Consider the following 18,547-nt stretch of genomic DNA (forward strand, 5'->3'; position numbering starts at 1 on the left):
TATTTGTACAGCTAGATTATATTTTCCTTAGAATATTAAAAGTATCAGTGGGGTTTTTGCCACAAGAGTGAAATCTTTTTTTTTTTCCCCATTAAAGTTACCTTAATCAGACATCTGTTACAAACAATATAAAGGTACAATTGAAAAAAATTGCATGACCCCTTCCTAATTACTCCACATCATGTCTAGACTGTTAAAGAAGATGGGGGGGGGGAGACAACTTATCTTCTATCCAGTAAAAGGGTTTTTATAACCATAAGTCTTTGGAATTGTTTTTTTTTACTGACTAAAATTTGGACAATCTGTGTGATAAGGAATCCGTGCATTTTTTGAACTTACCCTTCCACCATTTGACTCCATAAAATACAGAGTCTTAAGTTTTGCCTTTCCTCTTATCATGGTGGTTTTAGATGAGTGCAAAGCTGACAGTTTAAATGGTGGCAGATAAAGTACTTCTGTAGGAGATGGGAGATGTCAGGAGACTACATGAGAAAGTAGAGTTAAGTATAGATGAGCAGTAACTATGTAAATGGAGAAGGATAAATTCAGCAGTATTTTTCATAAGTGTCTTCAAAAACCTATTTCTCTTAAGTTTTAAGCAAAACTGGGGAGAAGGGATGAAAACCAACCAGACTTTGAAGGTGAAAGAATTGCCTCCTCCAGGGTATTTCTGGCATCTGACACAGACAGCTCGAACTGTGGGATCCATCTCATTTATTTAAATCACTCAGTATGCCTTCATACACAACAGAAAGGAAAAAGCCATGTCCAACGTATCTTCAGTATCAGGATATTTAAATTAAGCTAAAGAAGCAGTGCCCTACAAGCAGCTGTTTTTCTCCACTGGCTATGAAGAGAGCTTAAATAACTTGGATATGGATGTCCACACCAGAGGTATCTAAAATTATGTTGAACTCTCCACTGACATTTACTTCCAAAGACATTTTAGTATCTCCTAGCACAGACATCTCTGAAAACTCTCCAGGCACATGAACCCTCCTCGTAGGTTTGCATTAGCTAGAGAGTAGGGAAGTGGTTTTCCAGAAAGAGTGCCTTGTTTTGCCTTAACATTCTCAACTACACAAATAAAAACTCATTATCATACTATTAAGGGCTGAAAAATGTATGATATAGCAGGAAGTCACTTTCTGCCCTGTCACCAATTGCTGTCTTTTATGAGGTTTCTGCATTTATCATTGTGAGAAACAAAGCAGAAACACCCATGAAACACTTCCTACTTTTAGTCCTAATCAGTACCCTTTAATGCTTAGAACAAGTTCAACAGGCTGAAAATTATGCCAGGAAACCTCTTGGAACCAAAAAGACCATAATATTAAACAGAAAACCAAAACTTAACAAGCACTCTACAACCCATGAGTCAGGTAAAAGCCCTATAAGCTCATTTTCCTTCCTGAACTGAAGCCTATTTAGAAAGGCCCAAGCACAAACAGCTTCCTGCTATCAGAGCATCAGAGTATCTATACACATCATGCAAATGCCTGAAAGCAAGCCAAAATGCACATTATAGAACAAGACACTCCCTTCCACTATCTACTAATCCAGTAATAAATCCTTTTCTCCTACAGAGAAAAACCTGCAGCCAGTGAAAGCTGTCAGAGATCAATACATGCTAATGAACCTGCCAATTCCTAGCGGCTGTACATCTGGATCCAAGAGTCCAGGTAGATACCAGTGAATAGCTACACAAGAAGCCTCATTTGACTAGGCATATTAGATGAAACCCATTTTGAATCAACTGAAGCTCCACAAAAGCTCTCTACTTCCATCTTCTAACACAAAAAAATCTCTTAGCTTGCAAAAAAAAAAAAAGCAAAGCATTCATTGCCATTTCCCCCCAGTAAAATTTAAATAACTTTTATTTTTATTTAGAAAAAGTATTTCGACATGGGAACAGACGATCTGGATTGCTGGGCCTGGGGTTTGAGTTTTCTGGGTCTTCTGGTTTCTTCTAGAAACATGGCTGCTAGATTCTTTCTTTCTGCTTGCAAGGCTTTTTGCTGTTTTCCTGAAGATAATTCGGGTAATATGAATGTTGGGTATTTTTTTTTAACTGCTTAGCCCTACCAATTGGCTTGTTACCATTTTTAACACACTATGCTGTTGTAACAGCTTTGTTAAAGCATAAAAATCATCATGAACTCTCTTACATCCCATGTTTAAAATGATCTCTAATTGAAAAAGTGTGCAGTTTCTTTCACCTAAACCCCATCAATACATGAAGAGTATCTGAAAAAAGATAATACAGTATTAATAAATGATAAATTATTTAAGAAGTTATGAATAGACTTATACCATCTTATAATCTCAGCATTGCAAGTACTGTGCTATTCCAGAAAAGCTATACCACATACTCCATTTGCACCAGCAAACCCTGACATCTTAGAAAAACAGAGCTGTATAAGAACCTTCTTACATAACAAGCATTATTTGTTCAGCTGGAACCAAAAAGACTGCATGAACAACTGAGATAGGAACTCGGCACACATGCCCTGAACTTTTTTACAGGACACAAGAGAACGTTCTACCTATAAATGCGAATGGAAAAGAACGAAATGGGAAATTCTAGTCTCACATTATTAGAAGTGTACTTTTAAACCTTTTTTTTTTTAAAAAATAAATTAAAATACAGTGATTTAACATGTAGAATTTTTGAGGGTATTTTTCCCCTACTTTGCAAACAGTAGAAGATTAGAATACACTGACAGAGCAAGACACAACTACCCTTGTTATGGGCAAAATACAGTTAAAAGGAAGCAGTGAAACAGCAGTAGAACTGTGGCAGGGAAGCATAGGAACACACATATCGATAAATACACCAATTGTAACTTCCTCACTCCCTGCAAGAATAAGATTTCTATTTTAACAAATATACCAGACTCAGAAGCCACTGAGAGAAAAACCAAGTAGAATAAAAACAATTACAAAACCTCAGTATACTAGATTCATCTAAACTGCATGAATTTACTTTCAAGATTGGTCTTCTAGAAGACACGTCACTGCCTTAGAATTTATAGACTTATTTTTTCACGTGACCACCCTAAAATTCAAAAAACCACACTGCTAATCTTTGGTTTTGCTTGTTCTTTATGACAGATTGTTTTGCCTGCCCTTTTATGTCTCATTAGGATTAAACCCAAAAGACCAGATGATCTTTTAGATACCTTCAACATACCTACAAGAAAAGAAAATTCTTCCCAAATACGCAAATATTAAAGTAACACTTGCAGCAATTACAACCTTTATATTATTTATAATACAAAGTTCTAGCAAGGCAATTCATGACAGCTGTTTAAGGTTTGAAACTTTTATCCTGAGGAAAAGATGGTCAGAATTTGCAGAAACTACAAGTACAGGTTTTATCACTTGAACGTTACAGAATATAAAGTAGTACTCTAGTCTGCTGTAAGTAATCATATAAAGCTGTAAAAATACTAGAACCCCTTCTCCAACCACAAAGCTGTGCCTCATGCTACAATAATAGAGCAGGCATGCAATTTCTTTTTTCCAATAAAGCTACAGGGCAATTTTCCAGAAGAAGAAAGAATTTGGAATCTTATTAGAAAGACTTCCAATTAAAAATCACCAATTAAAGGAAGATGGCCTCAAGCACTTAGTCTGTAAAACTGCTTGTCAGAGAAATGTGTCAGCTCTAATGAAAGCAATTAGTAACTGAAGGTTTTAGACCACTACTTCTGTGTACAAAAAGACTGTTGCAAAGGTTTGAGGCACTTACCTTAAACTACAAAGCAGTACAGTATTTTATTGACACTCAGAAGTCACAGTTTAGTAGTGTAATTGTCTGTGGTTACTACTTCTAGTAGTGGACAATGAACATTATTCTATGACAAAACACCCCCAAACTTCAAGTCACTTTAATCAGAATGGCTAACAAATAAAAATCTAAGCAAGTTGTACAAATTTGTAAAAAACATGAGCTTCAGGATAAAAATCTCACAATTTGTCAGCCTTAAGGGACAGCTTTCTACACCAAGCTTGAGGCCATAATCAAGTTGTGCTGTCTGTGCAGCCATTTTAACATGGTTGAGGACTTTTGATTTAAAGTTGCACACATTCTTAGATTTGGTTCAAGCTGATGTTATATTAGCATAAGAGAGCATTTCACAGTAGCTCAACATCTGCAACCCAAAACAGGTAGTAGTATTAGAAAACATGAGTTTCTAAAGAAAGCACACACGGTATGGAGAGCTGAGATTCAGAAGTGAGGTGGTGTAGTTTTTGTAATTGCCTTAGAAACCTGTATTTTACTATTTGTTAAAGTCAGATTTTCTTAACAAAAAGAACAGAGAAGCAACTTCAGTCTAGAGGCATGACATATTTAGATAGTTCTAATCCATTCCATAAAACCTGCTTTTAAAAAAACAGTTTCTTTAAACATGAAAGAGCTGTCATCTCCAGGCACATTGGATTGCCACTGTTCAGCCAACTCCTTTGCAAACACTATTAGCACAGAAGCAAAAAGCAACATGGAAGCAGGGTCTCCTCTCTGTTCTCCGCGCAAAAATGTGAGGCTTATTTAGCTAAGGCTGGAGAATATATTAACAAGATGAGAAAAGGGTTGCACTGCTACTATCCTACTTCATGGTAATTCCTTTGAGGATGAAAACTAGTTTCTAGAAAAGTCAAGCCCACATCCATCATAAATACTAAGTTCACTTCAACTACTTACAACTACAAGAACTGCATTAAACATTTAATAAAATATTAAATCTCCCCTGTAATTACGATACCCAAGAAAGTTGTTCAAAAAATTGAGCCTATTTCCTTAAGGTGGATAACTGACAATCTTCAGTGAACTCTGAACTGATTTCTACCCCTGTGAGTATGAAAAGTTCATATATAGACACACCCAAGATGGAATATCTATAACCTAGTGGTATGTTGTTAATACATAGATCTTCAAAGACTGAAAATACACAGTTAACAAATGCATCCAAAGTTTGTATGAAATGGAATTTGCAAAATCTTGAGGAAGAACTAACTATAAAGCTAATTTCACTGGAATTGATACACACCATGAAATTACCTACTGCTTTTCAGAAAAGTGATGTCTAAAAATGCAGGCAATTACACCCTGTCACCTCTCAGCTAGAGCATACTTTATGGAGTTGCTTACATTTCCCTCACTTAAGAAATTGCTAAAGCACAGGAAATTTTGCAGACTACTGTAAGTCAATTTTGATGAAAGTAATTTACCAAAGGAATGCAACTTATTTAGCAAAGGACATTGTGCACATTTTTAAAGTAATAAAATAATTACCATCAGGACAGAAAGCAATGTTTAATGGAGATAGCAATTAAAAAATTTTGATTAGTTTAATTACTGTTATATGGAGGCTATATCATCTAGGTATTACCTCATACTACTAACATGAAAAAATACTATTATAATGTATACAAAAAAGGATATCATTCCAAAACCAGAAGAACCATGTCACGTACATCCAGAATTTTGTTGCCAAGTATATTCCAAGAGGCAGTGCACTGTGCATGGAGTGATCAAAGAATGACCTGTAAAGTAGGAACAATTTCACATGAGGGGTTTCAACTTATAAAGCCTGAACTACTGCTTCTGAAAAACACTTCCTGTTAAAATGCGTACTATATAGGATATTGCAAAATACACCATAAAAAACATTTTCCTCAATGTTAAAGTTCATGAGAAATTCCTGTTTTCAACCTGTACAGCTGACTGAAAGTTATTTAATTAAAATTCATACATTTACTTTCGAAGTGAATGTCAAGAACTGGAAAGAAGAAAGGTAGAACAAGCAAATACTCATGATAAACTACACTGTGAAAGCAGTTAGAAACCTGTGAGATTCCTTGCCTAAATGGCCAGTGGTTGCAAATTGCACTTACTTACAAGATTTCAGTGCTAAAGATAGTTTGGAAGCCCATACAATGAAAACTACATGTTAAATTACTTCAGTAAGAAAAAAGCTTAAGAGACCTTGCTGTTACCAGCCCACATAATTGAAATATTTCAGATTCTTGAACGTTTTCTTCCTGTGTACACTTGGCAATAGAAAGTTCGAGAAACACCCAGATGAATTCACTTCCCATATCACTAGATTTTCCCCATTTAAAGACAGAATGTTGCTACTTTAATTCGGAAAAAAAAAAAACAAAGAAAGAAAAAAGAAAAAATGAAGCCATCAGAAATATTTTCACCTTCTTATCTCTTACATCTTCAACGCTATTCTCAATAATATCGAATATAGTTGAGATAAGCTAGGTGAGTGACCAGGTTACTTCATATTCAAGAAAAAATTGCTAAATGTGTCAAAAGTCACACTCTAAACTGCTCAGCTCCTTGAAATAAAACTTCTGCCATCATCTGCCTAAATATCTTTACACTGAAGCATTTTATTTTTTTTGGTGGTGCCCTCAGGGCTGTCATAGACAAAGGTGTGCACAGAGTAGTTTCCATTTCACTTCTGCAGTAACTGCCATCTCTAATGGAAGTTCCTTAGGTCATTTGAGAAAATCCTATATAGAGGATGAGCTAAGATGGTGAGTAGTAAACGAACATACATTTGGACCCACAGTAGCTACTTAGCAGAAATCTTTCTTTCAGTGATCTCTGTGCATGTGTGTGTGTGTGTGTGTGTGTGAAAGGAGCAGGGAGGAAAACACAGCTAAGGCAGGTTAGCTAAAATTCCACAGGGAAAGGAAATACTACTGGAATAATAGTTTCATTCAAACCTGGGCTTAGTGAAAACCTCTTCAGAAAGTATTTATGCTAAACATTAAGCAAATGATAAGACAAAGTAAGAATGTTAATCATGAATGTGTGTCAAGTAGGCAAAAAATACAAAACTTGACAAAAACATGGATCCTGAGAAACTTGGAAGAAATTTTGTCCTCGATTCCTGCAGGAGGTGTAGTTGAGGATTTGCATTGCCAGATCGTTATTTGTGGGAGAAGGTCAGCAAATTGCAGAGCCTCAGAGATGTCAAAAAGACAGAACAGATCACCTCCAAGGTCCTGCAGAGGAAAAAACTTGATGATCCCCCCACACCTCTCTCCTGATGTACCAAGTTCACTAAAATTCTATGACCTTGGTCTAAGGAAGAGATATATTTTATTTTCCTCTTTAAACAGAAAGGAAGAAGTAAGCAGCTCTAATAAACATGACATTCAATAACAGAAATGCAAAAAGCTCGTAAATATGAAGATATGACAGGTTCTTCTATACATATAACACATGATAACAAAAAGCAGAGGCTAGATAAAGTAGTCTACAGATCTTGAAAATCCACGGAAGCATGCCTGCATAAGTATGTGTGTGTACATGTGTACATAGATGCATTTAAAGTAACCTCAAATACAACTAGAATTCTTTATGATCAGGTAACATGTTGAAAACGTTATTAGAAAGCAGCCTTTTTCTTTAGTTACCACTTTCCACTCTCTGACTCTGACTTAATTTCTCTCTATAAGGAACTTTTGATGCCTTTGGGTATCTAAATGCTAACAAAAAATAGGCTGTTATAGCACACTTGCTCTTATCTTTTTTTATTCTTTTCTAGTAACTTTCCCTGACTGCTTTCTGCAGAATTCATGCTGATAACTCTTTGTAGACATTCAGCACCCTCCTCTGGATAATGACTGAATTTCTGTTCTGCTTTTAGCTTCTATTAACTCAGTGGCATTCCCCCAAGGTAATTTCATGGCTATTTGCAAGACAACAGAGCATTACAAGCGCTAAAGTCGCACAAGATCTTTCCCAGAAATAGCAATGAAAAAAAAAAATGAACAAAAGATCAATGTTGCATGTTGAAATAACACACACAAAAAAAGAGATTTAAGATTATTTATCCAATAAAGATGCCAGCAAAACATTTCTTGTGCACACACACTAAACAGACAGTGTCCTGATAAAACACTTACTTTGAAAGAAACTGCACCATAGCCCAAACTCCACCATACATCAGCCCTTTAATGAGCCAAGAATCAATGTCTAGGTCTGCTATAAACCCAACCAGCCAAATAACTAGGAAAGGAGTTCCCAGCATCACCTTCTGACGGAATTCCTACATAGAAACAAATATCAGTAAGCAACTCTATTTTCAGGAACAGGTTATAAAATAATATTCTATAATACACAGGACAGCCACAAAAAACTTACACGAAATTTTCAGGAAGCTTGACATAGAGGGAGGAACCTTCATAAATTTCTCATTCCCTATATTTACATACCTCTGATGAATGTGCAAGAAAAAGATTTTCCTCAAATTTTATTTTAGAAGAATTGTCTTCTAAAGACATTGATGTTAATCCAGAATAAAGACAATGGTAGCTCTTCTTTTAGAATCTGTCAAAGTGTATAAACTACTACAAGGCACACAGTAATCTCAGTGAACTTTAAAGACTGTTATTATGTAAGTAACAGATAAAAGTTATACTGAAGCATCTATGAAGAAAGATAGGAGCTTTTTGTCTTATATTATGTGGATACAATTCCTGATGAAGGCACTGAACTCTTTCCAGATATTCGAAGCACAGTCACAAAGCCCATGTACACACAACACAGTGCACAAATCATTTAAAATTAATAAGCACTGCATTATTATATTACCACAGCGTTAAAGCACAGGCTGTAGCCACTGCTTTACTAATCAAGATGCAATGTATCTTTAAATTATGAAGTTATAACAAGTCAGCGATAGCAATACTTAATATCCAGCACAACACTGCCTGGTAAGTAAATATTAACTCTACATAAGTTATCAAACTATAGGCAGGTAGACAGTTCTTCATGCCAGAGCAATTGTTACCCTTTATCCCCTCATTTCTTTCTTCCTCCTATCTGCAGTATAAAATAATAACCTCAGAAGAAAAAGGCCTCCACATTAGCGATTACATTATACTATTAAGATCAACTGCTTCTTTCATCCACACAAAAGGATACATAATTAGAGAGGAGACCAGAGTTCAGGGTATCGAAAATGCTTCTTTCCTTAGATGCTTAAGAGTCAGCTTTGTGAAAGTGTTGGCTGTTCCCTACAATACCTGACCACTTGGTACTTCCCTAACATTTAGCACAAAAACTAAAGGTAACTGTGTGGAGGATTAGGGTTTTCTTTCCTCTTGCATTGAATAAACCTTTTTTTTCTCTCTTTCACAATTACTCTTGCTATAACAAAACCACGTTTTCTGAAACTGAAATGTGGAGACAGCACACAACTGAACTGCTTACCTTAAATAAATACACGATCCCCCTAACCAACAGCAGCAGTAATACTGATTTACATGAGCGTTAGACCGCTTCTTACCTTATCAGCTTTTAGTTTTCTCAGAAAGGATGGACTGTCATATCCCTTTGCCTGTCTTGCTTCCTGTAGGTGATTTATCATCCAAACGTTTTTCCTCTGTTTTGCAAGATCAAGTGGTGATTCTCCCTGCCAGGAGTGCAAAAGCAGGAAATATTCAATTTAAAAATAAAACGCATTCAGAGCACTTTTGAAGCAGAAGATTGGCAAGCAAAAATAATACATTTTAAATCAGTTTGAGATACATTCTGGCATACTTTTTGCTCTGCAGCTTACTTGACATGAAACATCATTCATTCCTTTTGGTCTTTTTCACTCTCTCATAACTGTACATGCATGGACAAGTAGAGTATAAAATGTGTGATCCTGACAATATATATGTCCTGATATAGCATTAATTGTTGCCTTAGGCATAACACATCTATATTTCACTGTTTTACACATAGTCTACTAGTCTGTAAATGAAAGACTGTGCTTCCTCCTCAGCTATTGACAGGCAGCAGAAATCAAGCAAAGAATAAGAACTCGTGACCCACTGGATCATGGAAACTCTCACAGTCTAAAGCCTGACTTCTCAGTTAATTCTCCGCCTTTCTGCCGGAGTGAAGTTACTAATATCATGGAATGTTTCTGTAAGGAATTTTTCCCACAAGCTTAACGTCTTTATATTCATCTCTGTTACTGAAGTCCTAGGAAGAAAATGGGAAAGAATAAACTGATTGCTCATTTCCAACTCATTCCAAAACTCTAAGCTTTTATGCTTAGCTTGCGCTCCACGTACTTTGGGTGCTAAGCCAGCAATGGTCTATACTTTCTTTTTCCCTACTTTCACAGAGGACCAACAGACAGAGCAAAAGAGACAGAGAGAGAGAGATACAGGGGCCAAAGGTGCCTACCAAACTGATTTGTTGCCTTTAAAACATTTAGGAAGAGAGCTAAATGAATGTTATTGACTGGGTTTAAAATTATAGAGGAGGCAAGAGACAACCAATTGCAGGTACCTCCAGCTTCAGTTTTGCATTTGACTCCTCCTCTCTTCTACTGGAGTTAACTCTCCTCCTAAACAAACCATTCATGGAGGCTTGAAAAATGGCTGAATCCTCCATCGCTCGGCCCCCTCCTAAAAAAAAAGTGAGACAGGTACCAGAAACTGAAATTACCCAGAAAGGGCAATAATTACTATAGACAGAAGAGATCTCAAAGATTAAAAAGTACAGTTAGCTACCTATATCCCATAGAAAGACAATGGGAATCGAGTACTTAACTGTCATTTTTGCCTTTGAAATCTTGCTCCAAATCTCTAAAAGGAGAGTAAACAGCACAGTTTATGAGTTGAAGCTTTTTGCTAAAATACGATCTTGCACTCCTGTGCAAGATGTCTAACTAGAAAAAAATAATTAAAAATAACCTTTTGACTTAACTTGGCTTCAAAGTTATTTAGCCAGATGTTTAAGAAACAGATTAAGTTAACTCCACCCTCGGCAGAAATGCCTGAAATCAAGCTATGGTCCTGCTTCATCGCAAATTTAATAGAAACTTGAATTGCTCTGGAAAACTTCAGAGATGCTTCTGGGTTAATATCACTGTACATATCTAGACTGTAAAGATTACCTGTGGACAAGCAATCCCCTCTGGGAGTTGATCTCCCAAGTAAATCCTGAAGTTGTCTTGTGGTCCAGCTGAGCATCCCTTCCACTAGAGGGCCATGAGACACCTAGGAACTGCCTAAATAAAAAGATTGAGGGAGCTTTAAAGTCTTCTGACTGTGCTTCTCATCACCTTGCCATTTTAATAATTTCCTTGTTTTCACAGGGGTGGTGGATGGCTGACTCACTTAGAAAGGCGAAAAAAAAAAAGAAAAACAATAAAAACTGGGGAACTTAATCTAGTTACAATCTTGATTTGCCAGGAAGCAATAAGGCTTCAGTAGTATGTATCTGAAGAGTTTAGACAGAAAGAATAATCTGAAGCTATTACTGTAGGGAACTTTACACACAGACTTCCATGGACAAGCCTACAGATACACTGATTAATCAAGAAACTACATATGAAGTCCATTAAATTTATAAAAAAAAAATTAAATAAAATCTTCCTTAAACTGTAAAAGCTCTTTTAGGTCTCTATCACTCTCTAGTAAAAAAGGAGCATCTGCTTACATTTAAGTAAACTTTGCAGCTTCCCCATGACCCCCAATGATAAGCTGACTCCCTGTAAAATCCTGTGTCCTCATCTGCCCCATCCATCATCTACTGTGGTGGCAAGATAATTTCCTTAACAAAAAAATCAACTAATTAAGAAACCACTCTACTTTGACAACTGGAAAGCTGGTTCCAACTCTAACTGTAATCCAGTTCTCAAAAAGGAAAAAGTTATCTTATACCAAGAGAAAAGTATTATTTCCATGTACAGCATATTATAAAGATTTTAAATAACACAAACAGGACAAAACCCACTGCTTGTGTCAAATTTTATTCTAGAATAAGAGTGCTATTGTCATACACTTGCCAAACTGTCATGCAAAGCAAGAGTGTACGTTACTGAGATGACTGGTTCCAATTTGTTCCAAACCTAGGTGGCCAGCACTATATGCCTTTCTAACACAGACTTCCTTGAGTTGGGAACAACACAGTCAAAGCTTGCACCTAATATTTGAGCCAAAAAGTGATGATCATTACCATAACTCTTAGTCAATTCTATGGGCTAGCTGAGAAAACGCCCTCACTAGATAGTGCTGCAGAAATCTGGAAGTGACTGCATCAGAAAGGAGCCTTTCACTATTCCTTTCATTTCTGGGGAAACATGAGCCAGACACCTAACAACGGTTTTTTGGCTCAAAGAAAACTTTTTTGCTGGACAGTCCAAGGTGAAACACAAAACTGAACTCTTTTCTACATACCTAGAAAAATCAACTGAATTCATAAGCTTCCTACATGTCTACAATCACTCAAATTAGCATCTGTTATAAAGTCACTGGCAGGATGGCAAAACTACCACTGCTAGAATGATTTTGATCCTCTGAAGATCCCAGGAAATCTGGGAAGGCATGCAAGGAACCTAGACTCCACCGCAGAAGGCAGGCAGTGGTTAATGAAATCAGGCACATGTCCTCTGGCATGACTGGAAAGGTATCATGATCCAGCAGGTTCAAAACCTATTTTTCTACTGACTGCTGCTGTCTGTCAATAAAGAAGGAGAGACCATGAAATGCTTCAGGCTAGCAAATACATTTTTATTTGGCCAAAGATATAAATTTTTATTACGGGTTTTATAACTCACAAATGTAGGTAAGGTGATAACTTTAAAAGTCTAACACACTAATCAGTCTGCCAAGGGAAGCAACATATGACACTGATTTTTGTTTTCCATAAAAATACCTTAATTTTTACCATTAGGTGGCATCAAAAAAAGCTTTTCAACAGTTTACAAGAAGCAAGGCTAGCAGCATAATTTATCCACAGGATTGACCTTACAGACAAGGAAAAACTATTACATATTCACATCAGTACATGCAAGAGGCTAGTTGATTTGTTTTAAACATTGTGAAAAGCCATGTGATTGCATTTAATCTTTGTAAGTATAGATTTACAGATGTATTTTCCAGTGTAACCATTCCATATGTAACAGTCATTAAGTGGAAAATACAAATACTGGAAGAGAAATTGAGAATTCTTTTTCTAAAACTGAATTCTTCTCTGACACCACAGAAAAAGCATCCTGGGTGGTGAAGTGCACCTAATATTATATGCAGAAGAGTCTGGAGGCAATGGACGTAAGTAAATTCAGTAAGTGCATCTTCCACTGCTGGAGAAACTCGTACAGACGCCAAGCCTATGGCATAAATTCTAACAGCTGCTTGGCTGGTCTAACATATGGTAGGGATTGGCTCTGATAGTGCTGCATCTAGATTCAGCATTAAGAGATTCTGGTAATGAGGCAACTCAAAGTATTTTCAGGCCTCCAACTTCCTTACTGACACTGGGAGATATACAAGAGTGTTTGTCACCTTTCTGGAAGAGGACGGATGTCTCTCATCTCACTCCAACAGTCACCCCAGAACTCCACTAGAAGATACTGTCATATTTCCAATTTCACATCCACATGAGTGGGTCTTCATGCATGCAGTGTAATTGCACACCCTGATCCCATATATTTGCACATAACCATTGCTAAATTATTTACACAAGTACTTTCGAGGGTGCAGATTTAGTGGTTATGCTTCAATGTTAGGAAAAACTGACTCCCAAATTAACATCAGTGGCATGGCTTTTGCCCATCTTCACAATCCTACCATACCCATAATAATATTCTTGGGATTTATCATAAGCTCAGTTATTTCTGTCTCAAACCACTCACAGTAAGAACAGACCAAGTGTTTACCTTTATGTTTTGAGCATCAACATTAGCTCCAGCTTCTAACAGAAGACTAATAACTGTTGTATTTCCTGCTAGCACAGCCCAGTGCAATGCTGTATTTTTGTGGTACTTGTCTCCAAGATTAACAGAAACATTAAATGTAAGTAGTAATCGGGTTGGATCCACACTAGAAAAGAAGATTCTTGTTAGATCAACAGAAGATGATCTCAAATACATACGATCTTACTGTTAATGAGTTTGATTTCTATAAAGAACATTGATCAGGCACACTATGTAATACAATGTGACATTTTTTACCGATGATTATGAATGGCTCAATTTCCTTCCCACCAAAGAGCAACCACAATTCTGTTGACATTTAAAGGAGCTCAGTAAGACAGCTTGTTCTGGGATGTCATGAAACACATCTGTTACACAATTCTGTTTTCATGTTTACCAAAATCTAACAGTATTAACAGATTCGTAAAATCATGCACATGATTATATACTTGGCAGACAACAACCAAAGTTCAAAACATGTTATATTTCCACTTCACATTCCGAAAGATGGAAAATAAAACAGGATGATAATGTTGGTAATGACATGCATTCATAAAAGCTAGCCTCTCAAGAACTGATTGAAATAGGCCCTTCAGAGCAGGAATTTAATTCAGACAAATCTCCTCTTTGGAGAAATGTTATTTTACACCAACCTTTTCCAGTCACCTCTACAAGAAGATGTACTTTGTAAACTAAAAGTTCGTATTACTATTTCGGCATGATATCCACTCTCTCCAATTTCTTTTACTGTTATTGTACTGGTTTTGTCTAGGATTGAATTAATCTTCATAATAGCACTTAAGGTGTTCTTTTGGATTTGTGAGCAAAACAGCACTGATAACATACACGTTTTAGCTCTTGCTGGCCAGGGCTTACACAGTGTCAGGGCCTTTTCTGTTTCTCATGCTGCCTCACCAGCAGCATGTAGGCTGGGGGTGGGCAAGAAGTTGGAAGGGGACACAGCCAGGGCAGCTGACCCCAACTGACCAAAGTCATGCTCAGCAATAAAAGCTGAGGAAAGGAGGAGGAAGGGAAAGGACATTTGGGGTTATGGCATCTGCCTTCCCAAGTAACCATTACAGGTGATGGAGCCCTGCTGTCCTGGAAATGGCTAAGCATCTCTCTGCCAATGGGGAATAGTGAATGAACTCATTTTGCTTTGCTTGGGCACACAGCTTTTCCTTCTGCTATTAAACTGTCTTTATCTCAACCCACAAGTTTTCACACTTTTACTCTTCTGATTCTTCTCCTCAAACCACTGAGCAGGAGTAAGCAAGTGGCTGTGTAGAGCTGAGCTGCCTAATAAGGTTAACTCACAATGATCATAAATGAAGTGGCAATTGTGGAAAACAACACTGACTAATTAAACAACAACAAAAAAAAACAACCATCAGAACTTTCCAAAAAATCAAACACAGTCACTCCTATCCACCATTTTAGTTAACATCAAAAGAAAGTAAGAAATGCAGTGAGATACTACCTATGTGTTCTGTAAGCTGCCCACATTAAAGGTGTCATTCCATTTTGATCCATCATATCTACATCCTAAAAAAGGAAAAAAAAAAAAAAAAAGTACTTTGGTGAGATAAGTAAAGCATGCTCAAGATCCAGCAGCTACAAGGCTTGCAGTGAGAAGCAGTAATTTAAGACTACCCAACTGAATTGGAGAAAAACTGGCAAGCTTTTAGTACATAATGAGGGATTTAGAAAACGAAAACAGACGTTAACACCACCACTGCAAAAACATAACCATTCCAATCTATTTTGGAAACGAAGAAACAGTCATGCTGTGTAAGACTAGCCATTTCTATCTTACTATTAATCTTCAACATAACAGATATACAGACAGTGTACTGTTGTACTCAAAAGCAGGAGAAAACTAAAACATGCACCAATATTTAATAAAATACTTGATAAATCAGCATAAATACCATGGGCCGAATCCTATATCCTTCTGAATGGTAGCTGCATAGTTTTTCACTTGCAAAGCAATTTTCCTTAGTTCACTCAGTTCCAAAGATATTTACAGATCTGGGCATCAAGTTAATGGATGCCAGAAAATTTTTAAGTTTAAACAAAAGCCATTAATAAAAACAACTGACACAAAAATAAAACTGACCTAGAATCAAGTGGTGACTAATCCTATAGCTAAAATATATATATATATAAAAATACATTTAACAGAATATAGCCATAGAATGACAAAACAGCACCATACAGACAATTCCTTTCTATCCATCGCAAAGGATCTAATGCCTACAGCAGTTTTTCCTGCCATAGAACCCTGCGTCTCACTAGTTTGGAAACTGGTAATCCCTAAATCCACTGAAGACAGATAAGACTCTCAAGCACATTTGGGCAAGCTCCAAAGGCCTTCACTAACAAAATTACTCTAAACTACCTGAATACAAGATCTGAACAGTTTTACTTCGAGGCAATACAGCTATACCAATAATTTCTATGCTGCTCCCCTCAGTCCTCACTAGGAAAATTAGGTAGAAAGTGTTTGAATAAAGTCTTTTGCTACAGAAACTACTGACAGAAACCCAGAAAGTGGATGATGTTGCTTTCTATCACCCCAGAACCTTCTTCTCTGCTCCAGTAGTCTGCCAAATACCCAGCACTCTGGGATCCCTGCTCATGGTGCTGCTAGCCTGATCCAGACAGCTGTTTTCCAGGAAATCCAACCCAGTTCTTCTAAAGAATTGCTTTTAAAATTCCCTGGCCTACAAATAACTTTACATTTCTGGGGTTTTACTCTGTTGCTTAATTAAAAAGAAATAATAAATTTAAAAAGCAATTGATGAAGAGGAAAGAGAACCACTGCTTTATTGTATTATTTGTTCAGATGAGAGTTACACACATTAAGATCAGGATCCAAGTCTGCTTGCCCACAGTACATGTACAGAGTAGATACTTTTGAGCCTACTAGCACAGCACAACCAGCACTCCCTTTAACCTCCTGTTGTTGAGATCATGAAGGAAATTAGAACCACACCCTAGCCTCAAGTTCATTCATTTTTGAGAAGTATGATTTTGATTCACAGGTCACACTGTGGAGAACAATATTTTGAAGATAGTAGAAGTTACTGTAACATGAACAATGACTCCTTCGTCTTCAGATTTCATATAGAAGAGCAATTCTTCATAATAGCTGGGATCTGACTGCCCAGACGTAAGCAGAACCATTCCTTCAGGGATTCCACCTGACTAATCAAAACTACACTTTGCAGACCAGGTGACACTCAGCTAAAAGAAAAATAAAAATCCATGCGCTCCAGACTATTCCCTGGACATAATTTACCCAGGCAGGCTACAGCCATTACTCATATTAAGCTATACGATGGGCTGAGGCAGATCCCTTTTCAAAGGAACTTTAACTAGAGGCAAAGCAACTAAGATTGACTTGCATACTGTTGTAGAGATGTAATAAAGCTGACAGTTGTGGATAGCAGACTTGTGCTCTAACAAACCCCTCATCAAAAAAGCTTCATTATTTTGCCAGATTATTACTGTAACCACACAACAAGTGGGACATTTCAGAATGGAAGCTCTTTTGCTACTTTTTGCCACAGGGCTGAGGCAAAAAAGTAAACTTTCAGCAGCAGGTATATATTAGGAGACCGTTCTTCTGCTCCGGTGTGTACCAACAAGCATTTTTGCATCAATTTCTTGTTTAATTCTCAGTGACAGGTCAATCTGATAATGCCCATGAAGGGTTGTATTGACGCTGTTAGGACACAGTATGAGCATTGGAAGAAACAGATTTCAACAATAAGCGATACAATGATCAAAAATTGCACATCCTGCTGCCCTGTGGTATGTATTTCAAGCATGAACTCTGTAGACCACAACTGGCAATTTTTTTCACTTATTTCTGAAATAGAACAACTCTGGTTCTGAAAGAGAGCAACTCTGCATATGCAAAGACTTAATCCTAGGACACTAGTACAAGATTCCACAAAAAGCTTTTTGAGAGGCAAAAACATAGGGGAGAAAGAGCTTCCTGCATGGAAAGGAGCTGTAGCAGCTATTCTGCCACTTAACACTACTTTCTGAAAGCAGTGTAGCTGACAAGGTAGGATTCTGAATAGCAGCTAGAGATCAGAGCAGCATTTAGGCTTACCAGGACATTTAACAAGCAACAGTCAAACCAGTACTGTGATACAATACAGCCTTTTCAAAAGCACAAAAACCATCAAGATTCCACTTAGAAGTGCATTAAATTGCACAGGAAGGGACCAGGAATTTGATCCTCTTTAGAACCATTACTGGCTATTTCACAAAATACAGACCTTCATAGAAAGACCCATCACGCCCTTGTTCAGAATTCTATCTCCATAAGGAAAAGATCTCTTTCACATGGACTGTTGCCCAGGGAAAGGGAAATGGACTTCTAAAGAGATGACATATTTAAAAGCATATAGTAAAGAAGATTTATAAGGAAGGGAGATGTAAGGCTGAAAACATTTCCTAATTTAGAAAAAACATGTGCTAGTTATTCACTAGAAGCAGAGATTTTGTAGGATTCTTGTGGAATGAACAGGCAGCCAGCTCATCAAGCACGGCTCAGAACTGATACAGAACTAACACACAGAACTGACCTATCTTATTCTTTCGAACAAAAAAACCTCTGTTCTGAATACTATAGGCCATCAAAAGCAGAGTTAGTTTTGATAATCATGAGGAAGAAACAGGACTAGACTTAATTCTGCAAGTGATGTGATGTAGGTTGGGCCTAGGACATACACATTTGATTCAATGTCTTAATACTCGCCTGAGCCTGATGGAGAGAACAATATTTAGTGCCGACAGAG

At 37.1% G+C, this 18,547-nt stretch overlaps 1 protein-coding gene across 6 annotated transcripts in view; it reads right to left on the reverse strand.

The window, feature by feature from the left end:
• The window catches only part of ZDHHC17 (zDHHC palmitoyltransferase 17), a 74,756-nt gene that overhangs the window by 18,899 nt on the left and 37,310 nt on the right, over positions 1–18,547 (reverse strand). For 4 of the 6 annotated variants that reach the window (XR_013958870.1, XM_080638877.1, XM_080638876.1 and 1 more), the window contains exons 6-10: positions 15,211–15,275; positions 13,695–13,857; positions 9,321–9,446; positions 7,936–8,078; positions 5,448–5,550 (exon numbers count right to left, since the gene is read on the reverse strand). Coding sequence is in view for 5 of the 6 variants with exons in the window: in XM_080638877.1 (XP_080495003.1) it covers positions 5,448–5,550; positions 7,936–8,078; positions 9,321–9,446; positions 13,695–13,857; positions 15,211–15,275 (600 nt within the window). In the remaining variant the exon portion in view is untranslated. The remainder of the gene's footprint in view (positions 1–5,447; positions 5,551–7,935; positions 8,079–9,320; positions 9,447–13,694; positions 13,858–15,210; positions 15,276–18,547) is intronic. The other 2 variants (XM_080638875.1, XM_080638878.1) reach the window with 2 other exon arrangements.

Source organism: Psittacula echo (genome assembly GCF_963264785.1).
Source record: "Psittacula echo genome assembly, chromosome: 1".
Classification (NCBI taxonomy): Eukaryota; Metazoa; Chordata; class Aves; order Psittaciformes; family Psittacidae; genus Psittacula; species Psittacula echo.